Source organism: Acanthisitta chloris, unplaced genomic scaffold (genome assembly GCF_000695815.1).
Source record: "Acanthisitta chloris isolate BGI_N310 unplaced genomic scaffold, ASM69581v1 scaffold9122, whole genome shotgun sequence".
NCBI classification, from domain to species: domain Eukaryota; kingdom Metazoa; phylum Chordata; class Aves; order Passeriformes; family Acanthisittidae; genus Acanthisitta; species Acanthisitta chloris.
The window spans coordinates 82,488-91,587 of NW_008659878.1; the positions used below are offsets into that span (position 1 = coordinate 82,488).

The window sequence follows — 9,100 nt, forward strand, 5'->3', positions numbered from 1 at the left end:
TTGTTAAATAGTGAAAGTGGCATTTCCAATTTCCATCTCACCTGTAATACACATATTTTTCTGAATTAAAACCACAGTCTGTCATTCCAATATATCACTGTTACCACAGATAACTTGATGGCAAAGTATTTTCACCCGTGGCATATGAAGCTGAAAGTTTAAAATTGATGCAAATGATCAAGATTAAGCCATTAATTCTTGAGGGGTTTGTTGTGGGTTTAGGTTGGGTTTTTTTTTAATTTGGTTGGGGTTTTTTGTTGTGTTTTTTTGTTGTGGTTTGGGTTTTTTTGGTTGGGTTTTTTGGTGGCTTTTTATTTTTTTTTAATTGTATGATAAGGAGACTTTAATAACATTTGTGGTACTTTCCAGATTGAGGCTTTTCTGGAGGAGCTTGCATTTCTTAGTGCTTGTTTGCAGCTTCCTTGCAGCACCAATAGGATGTGTGGGTGTATTAGTCCCTTTGTTCCAAATTAATTTGCACACCTTGCAGTTTACAAAGAGTAATATAAAGCAACATCATTAAAGAGAGTCTATGAGAACTTGGTGAGATTTGGGATGATTGTGGTTGGAGTGGCTTTGAGTGTGTTAATTTCCATCCCTGAATAATTAATAAAGGATGTACGCTAATTATAGAGCACTAAACCTTGCAAAAAATGAGTTAATAAGAATTCAATTTTCCTTCTAAAGTGAGGATGGAAAAATTATGTGCTGTATTTGCATAGAATGATGACAGCTGAATGCTGTCGTTTTTGTTGATGCATCTTAATGTGTAATTAAGCAAAATCTGTGTATCTGTGGGGTGTTTTGAATCCCAGAATGGTGACAGATTCTTGATTTCCAAATGCTGGCTTATTTTAAAATGGGGCAGAAGGGCTGCCAGGGTAAGCCAAGCAAACTTTGTAGGTTAATGGAGGGTTTTCCTCCATGGGTTTCCCTTTATTTTCTGGTTACAGAAAACTCAGCAACACACAGTGACTTTGCTAAAACCACTAAATTTTGCTCTGGGGTAAATAATGCAAAGCCACGATGTTTTCCCTGGGTTTTGCCCAAAACTCTTAACAGGTGTGTTGCAGGCTGTGCCAGAAACAAGGTTGGGGGGATGTTTCAGCTGACTCGATGTGTGCCTGGGCATCATGTAAATCTGCAAACCAGTTGGGCTCTCTCTGATTGCCCTTTCTGCATTTTGATTTATGCTGATTAGCACTGATAGAAATACAAAGGGCAAAACAAGTACTCTGAAACTTGCCTTTCCAAACCTGTATTGAAAATGAGTATCACCAGCAAAAATAATTCTCAGTGATCACCTTTTTGGACATATTTTAAAAAATTAATTTTAGGAGCGAATACCAAGCTTGCTGACATTAAGCATCCTTTGTGTTGATTCTCTGCTCTTACCCAGCACCAAAATCTTACTTTTCTTTTTGAATGAAGACTGCTTGTGTGAAAAAAGATTTTTTTCATACAGAAGTTTGCTCTGAAAAAAGAAAAATCCCCTTTATATTATAGAAAACTGTGTATTAAGAATTTTAAAGGTGAAAAATCTGAAAAGTTCATCCATTAACTCAGTAATCTACATCAAATCGGTGTCATTTCGGACACTATAAAATTGTATCACTGATGATACCTCACTTTTTTCCAGTCCAACCTTATGAAAAAGCCTACTGAAAATAGATTCATGCTGTGAATTCAATTATATTTGAATCCCTTGCCTTTTTGGAGGGAAGTATTTCAAATTCCTTGTTAAATGATCAAATGACTGCACTCAGGTCAGCTGAGGTCTCTTTCCAATCTCTGGGTCCGTGGTCTGTTTCATATAATTGAAGTGCACTCAGGTAGTGTTCCTGTTTCAGGGAACACTTTGCATGTATATGTATGCTTGTTTTGGTATTTTCTGCCATAGAACTTTATAAAAGAGTACCTGTGCAAACAAATTCATTCTTCATATTCACTTTGAGGGTTTGTTTAAATTTCCAGGTCCGTAGAGAGTACAGGAAATTCTTCAGAGCCAATGCTGGAAGAAAAATCTATGAATTCACTCTTCAGAGACTTGTATGTATATACTCGTACAAAGCACATTTTCTGTGGTTTAAGATTTTTACTTTCTAGCAAATGTTAATAGCTGTGTTATAGCCTTGATAGTCTCTGTAAGGAAATGTCCAAGCTAAGCATATGGAAAACTGACAACTTAATATTCTGATATTGTAAAGAAAGGATAGTGATAGTGGTTGAAGGTGTAGGAATTGTACTAAGTATTTGCCACACTTCTATGATATCTAAATCTGCATTTCTCAATATACCTGGCTTTTTTAATCCATATTCAGGTTTATGGGAGCTGACACGTGCAGCTTGGTAACTGTGCTTTTTAATCACAGAGCATCTGCTTTTCCTTGCATATTTCAATAGCTCTGATATTTGAACATGAATAAAACATCTTGCTTCAATTTTACCACAGATGCAAAAATACTTCCTGGAAATGAAGAACAAGATGCCTTCTTTATCACCAATAGATAAAAACTGGCCAGCGAGCCCTTACCTTTTCTTGGATTCAACTCACAATGAACTGAAGAGGATTTTCCATTTATGGAGGGTAGGACACATTCTAGTCCAGTCTGTCCAGAACTCCTTCACATGATTTTCAACAGTTTTGTTCACAAAGACCCTATTTTTAGGATGTATTTCCTTCTGTTCCAGACATGATAATTAGATTTCTTTGGAAGAAGTATGGTTCTTGATCATTGTCTTTGGCCTGCAAGGGATATAACTATCCTGCCTGCTTCTTTCTGGGGCTAGGGAGAGAGGTTTGCTTCCTGCCATCAGCTTCTACATTAACAGCAAAGCAATATGCCTGTTGCCTGTTAATTAATAGCTTGTAATACTTGTGTCCCTGGCCAGGACTGGGGCTAGCTCTTAGACCAGCATTGGAAGCACTGGGTGGAAGTTTTTACTTACGAGCTGTGGTTAGCTGAAATTTGCTTTGGATCGTTGGATGGAGAGAACATTGAGAATCTGTATAAGTGCTGATGGAACGTTTTACTGATCCTGTGGGATATGTTTCTGTGAATTGTCAAGGAACATTTTTCTTTCTAAGCCTGCAAAATTCATTCTCAGCTGTGGTTTTTTTCTTTCTCTCTGCCTACATAAACCTCCACAATCATGGAACAGTATATATGTTTCTATGCACCTTTTTAACGCAGTCTTCCAATGACTGGTATCTGATAGATTAAATTCAGGTTTAAGTGCAGTGTGCTTACATAAAATGTTTTATATATTGGTTTGCTGTCACTCAAAAGTATCTAGAATGGATGAGGAGAAAAACACCTCTGCTGTTTGTTCCAGTGGCATGTAGGATGGAGCTGAGTCACTTCAGAAGCATACAAAGAATGTGCATCTTGAGCAATGAGCAAACATTAGTCTGTGGTGCTGTGTGATTAGGAAAGATAATTTTATGGTTTGTTTAATATATTCTGTTTTGTAGTGTAAAAAGTACAGAGATCAGTTCACAGATCAGCAGAAACTTATATATGAGGAAAAACTGGAAGCAAGCGAACTTTTCAAGGACAAGAAGGCTTTATATCCAGCCAGGTAATGACTTACTCTGAAGCTTTTAGTGTACAATAAATTCAGTATCCTTACACCGATTTAGGAAACTAAGCAAGATTTTGCGTTTTATCTCAAGCAGGAAAGTGCATTTTTCTTGTCTGACAATGTCCCTCCATCAAGTGACTTTATAACCTTGAAAATTGACCTAGTTTGCTTCTAACTTAGATGTTGTTGCAGCCCACAAATTCTGTGATGCTGAGCACTTCTGTCCAGGAGCCATGGTGGTTGGTTGTTCCAACCCTACCGAAGATTTGTTCACATGATGAAAGTTTGGAGAACTTACAGAAGGGAATAACCCTCACCCTTTCCCCTAGTTTCCATCATGCTGTTTCCTGTAATCAGTAGAGACAGAGTGAGCTGAAAGGCTGTAAGTCACAGTGTCACTCACTTTTTGATGAGGTGTACCAGCAAGCTCTCCTGTGTTCAAACTGAGTGCATTCACCATAATGCTCTAAGGTGAATGCTAGATACACTAGTGTATATCTTTTGGAAAGGATACTTTAAGAAAAAAGCTATTTCTATTTTAGAATCTTTTTTTTTTGTTAAATAATGAAATCTTGGCAAAGAACTTTTTTTGGTTTCTTAGATTACTGAATTCTTAAATACTGACATTCTTGTCATTGCTATCTACAAAGCTAACATTGCTCAACAAAGTGCAGTAGTATCTGATTTTATTTAATGAATAGGCTTTTCTTGTATGCAGTAAAACTGACAAAAGAGAACTGATCTCCTTGAAATAAGTTGACTCACACTTTTTAAGTGAATGTGAGCATAGAAATTGTGTTTTTCTTGAAAACAAAGGTCTTGTGCATCTTGGGAGTTTTCTCTTACCAAGGTATAGTTTTAGCTGAGCTGGCACAAGGCATTGTAAAGCAAGAAGCAATGTTCAGCAGAGAGAGGAATGGGAATCTGCAAGACTTGATGAGAGCAGTTCCATGCATGGACAAGCTCTGCTTGGTTGTTTGTGTGTTTTATTGGCTTTGGTTTGTGTCCTTTTTTGAGCCATTTCCTGTTTTCCTGTAATGGGTTCTGTATGTGTTTCTCTTTTTTCCCTTCAGTAGATCCCTTATTTAATGGCTGTACCATGCTAACTTGTGGTTTGTTCCTTATTTGCTTTGGGATGTCTTTTTATGCTGCTGGGAAAAGAGAATGATGCTGCCTTTGGATTTTTCTAGGAGCAAGGAGGGTTTTTTTGCTTGGAGTCTGTATGCATCTGGTCAGTGTAGAGCTCATTGGAAATGAAAGAATTCCATTTATATCCCTGGTTTGGTATTTTTTTACACCAAGACTGAACAATGAAATATTATACAGCAAAATATATCTGAGGTTTTTTTATTATCCAACACATTCTTAGTGGTATATGTGATAGAGAGTAACAGTTGACTCATTTCAGTTTTAGCTTGTAAGTCATCATTCTTTGATCAGGGATAAAGTCCTCATGGAATCTACTGTTTTAGTGACTATAGTTCCATAATGCTAATTAATAAAAACAAAGAAACGCCAAGGCCCCAACATGGTAGAAAGCTGAAATGCTTTCCCCACCCTGCACTCAATTTAGAAACATTTCCATCTCTTTTTGTCTGGTGTTCAGAGCTGATTAGCTCCTACTGTTGTCTTGTTTTTTTTAACTGGGCCAAAGGTTGAGGAAATTACTGTATGAAGTAAGTTAGCAGAAGATTAGTTAGTATGATAGTGATTCATAGGATGTGGCTGATTTTCTGTGTATAGTGTAATTATTTAAGAACAGAAAGGGACTTCTTGTGAGCACTAAAATTGCAGTACTCTTCTCTCCCATCTCCCTGTGTGCCAGAGACACAGTTGCAAAGGCAGTGTCTAATACACATACCATTTCTTATTTCTCCTTTCCCCTGGGATAACGTGCTTTAAGATATTCCCATGCTATTCTGTAGCAACTCCTGTGTTATTTTCTGCTTGGCACAGATTAATACCAATACCACGGCCTTGGGTGAACAGGTAGAAGAGGTAGAAATAGTGAGTAGAGATTTCTGGTTTGTTTAGAGTGTTCTTCCTCTAAAAGAAATGAAGCAGCAAATGTGACTCCCTGGAAGAGGGTGTATCAAAACTCATGAAAGCTTCTGGCAGCATATTGAAAATGATATTTGGTGCATCTCCTGGCTCCACAGAGCCTGTGACAGTATCAGGAGGTTTGCTTCTTCCCTGAGGTTCGTGTTTAACTCGTGTTTCCCTTCTCTATCTGTTGAGCAGTGTTGGGCAGCCGTTCCAAGGGGCTTACTTGGAGATCAGCAAGAACCCCAAGTACAAAAAGCTTAAAGATGCTGTGGATGAAAAGATCATTATTGCAGAGGTTGTGAATAAGATCAACAGAGGCAATGGGAAGGTAATAAAATGAAATTGCTTTATCCAGATGGTTAGATCATTTATATTATAAATACACTGAGAGGGAGACCGATTCTGTCGTGTGATAGTCTGAGGGGTTAAACAAAACCCTTTTTTGAGGGCAAGACTGGAAATGTTTGATTTATGTAAACTAGTGATTTTAAACACCTGTTTTAAGTTTGCATAAAGATTACTGAAATCTTATTTGTTTTTTCAGTGACTTTTCTAGACAAAAATGGCATCAACTGGTAACACTGTTGATTCACAACTAAATGTAGTCTCTGTACCCAACTTAGATCTTCTGTTTGCCAATTGAAGAAAATAAATTATTTAGAAAATATTGTTCTTGTTCAAGTATTTAGAAAACGTAACCTTTCAAAACACACACTGTCACTCAAGCTCCTGATTATCACATTTGATTATCTTATGAAATTGAGTGGCATGCTCTGCTGGCTTTGCCTGTCTTCTAATTGATATCAAAAGCTCTTTGGAAGAGGCAAGTTTCTTGTTTCATGTGAAGAAAACTCTCGAATATGGTGGGTACTTTTCTATTCTGCCAACACAGAACTCATTTTGCATTTAAATTATACTTATTAAAACAAGAAGTATTATTCTACCTTAGTAAACTTAATTGCTTTCACCATATCTGTCTAAATATTAGAAGTAGTAGATCTCAGCTTCTAAGATGTAATGTCATTTATGCATTTATAGGAGTGAAATTAAGTTTTCTGTTGTTGATGCCAAGTTAATTTTCTGGTTTAGAAGAAACTAATTAAATGAAGACAATATCTTTCCTGTACTTGCATAGGCTACAGCTCTCAAGACTTTAAAAAAAAAATTAATTAATGAGCTCTGGTTCTGTGTGCTCGAGACAGCTTCTTCTTAATCATACTAAAGATATTACTATTTAAAATTTTACAGGAGTAAAAGCTGTATGCAGATTATGTTCCCATTTCTCTTCCATGCTCTTCTCTAAGACAAATTTAAGAACATGCATTCAAAATGTTTGTCATTTGCAAATATGAATGTCTATCCTCCTAAAAAGTAATTCCAATAGATAATGGAAGGGGAACATAAGACTGAAAATGCCTATGTGAGGTGTGTTGCTCTGCAACACAGTTTTGGTGAGTAATGGTCAATATTGAGGCTTAGTTGTGTATTAGCTATCTCTGAAAAGGTGTGTTGGTTTTTGTGGGGATTGACAGAGCATGAGAAATGAGGTTATCCTGATTTGCATAGTTTCTGAATTTCAGTTTCTGGATTTTCTAACTGTAAGCTAGTAATTAAAGGCACTGTTTATACCTAAGCAGACATGCCAAAATGAGCTAAGCTTCTCAATCTATAATTAGACACATAAATAAATTCGACCTGATTTTAGCTGATCTGCAGCTTTTACTGAACATCAAATGTTCATGTTTGCTAAAGTGGGCCAAGCTTTTTAACTCCATGAACTGCTTGGAGTCTTAGTAGGTGCTCAGTAAAAAACAGTTCTCTCTCTGTGTAGATAATAGTTTGCATTTTTGCATCTTTACAGGCTACATCCAGGATTTTCTTATTAACCAAAAATAATGTCCTTCTTGCGGATCAAAAATCTGGGAATATCAAGTCAGAGGTTCCACTGGGAGATGTTACCAAAGTGTCCATGAGCTCCCAAAACGATGGCTTCTTTGCTGTGCACCTCAAGGAGGTTGGTTATGACTTCACAGAACAACAATATGACTGTTTTGCATGTAGTGATGTAAATGCTGTTTGTTCATTAATAATTAGTAGTGGTTAGCCTGTAGGTTTATAAGTTTATTTAACTTTGCCATATCTGCAAAATCTTTGATTTAAAATTACTGAAGCCAAATGAGAACAGCTATTACATTATAAACAATCATTGTGAAAATCAGACTTCATATTGCACTGTAGCCTCTTCAGGACTGGAGTTTTCCATTTGTAATGTGGTTCAGATACCTTGTGTCAGTGTTTTCCTTACATATACTGGCAGAATATTTCTCTCTTCTTTGGGGATGGCAAGAAATCCTTGTCAAGGTGCAGCTCATTTGGTTACTCAGTTCTAAACAACTTAGTGCTATATTTGCTACAGTGCAGTCAGCATTGCTCTGCTAAAATCATTAAGCTGGCATTTATATTCGAGTTTAAATGGATTTGAAGACTGTTATATAGAGTGTCTTTTCATACTCACTGCCTTCATCCAAATACTGGTGGTAGTAATTTGTTTCTGTTCCTTTCTGCAAACACTGGGAGCTTGCTGTGGTACATCCAGAAGAGGGATACAGAAACACTACAACTTTGTAGGACAGATGGAAGTGACCCTCCTTTAGGGGTTGGTAGTTTATTTGAGAATGAGTTGCATTTTGATCCTATACACTGCACTGCATTTCCTGTTTCATTTACAAGACAAAAGATTCTTGTTACATTGAACTGTGAAGCGAAGACTCCTTGTAAAACCTCCTGCTTGGCTGGCATTTAAACATATTCAAAGTTTTGGTAGTTCTAACTACTTTCTTTCCTGTTTCAGGGTTCAGAAGCAGCTGGTAAAGGAGATTTCCTACTCAGCAGTGATCACCTTATTGAAATGGCCACTAAACTGTACCGCACTACTCTCAGCCAAACCAAACAGAAGCTCAGCATTGAGATATCTGATGAGTATGTTTCTTGTTTGCATAAAAGTGCATTTGCTTCAATGCACCATGCTAAAAAGTCAAGTGTCTAATGTTAGAATAACAAAACACTGTTGTGTAGTAATACTTGTTTTCTCTCGACAGAATACTTGTAAAGAAGGATCCAATTTTCAATGTATACTCAACTCTAGTATTCGTTTTGGCTCTTACTTCCTTGAAAGTCATTAGAGAAAATGTGCTTTTCTTTAAGTAGTTTCAAATAGGGCTGTAAAGCAGAATTGCTGCTGTAGAAATAACTAAGAGATACTACATTTGAGAGAACCATTTTGCCTGTGACTGAAAAGCTCACAGATTCCTATGAGATATTTATAGATTACGTGCCAAGTTCTACTGAAAATAACCAGAGCAGAATGCAAAGCTCCTGCCCAACTCAATGATGGTGCTAGTAATGTAGGTCTATAAAGCTCTACCTTCTCTTTTGTGAAGATGAAAAACATATCCTTAAAATTCCTGCT

General features: G+C 36.8%; 1 protein-coding gene across 1 annotated transcript in view; it reads left to right on the forward strand.

The window, feature by feature from the left end:
• Positions 1–8,677, forward strand: part of MYO1B (myosin IB) — a 90,473-nt gene extending 81,796 nt beyond the window's left edge. Inside the window, exons 24-29 of the mRNA XM_009069576.1 lie at positions 1,975–2,049; positions 2,453–2,587; positions 3,476–3,582; positions 5,827–5,959; positions 7,493–7,645; positions 8,483–8,677. Coding sequence (XP_009067824.1) covers positions 1,975–2,049; positions 2,453–2,587; positions 3,476–3,582; positions 5,827–5,959; positions 7,493–7,645; positions 8,483–8,677 — 798 coding nt within the window. The remainder of the gene's footprint in view (positions 1–1,974; positions 2,050–2,452; positions 2,588–3,475; positions 3,583–5,826; positions 5,960–7,492; positions 7,646–8,482) is intronic.
• Positions 8,678–9,100: the final 423 nt, after the last annotated feature.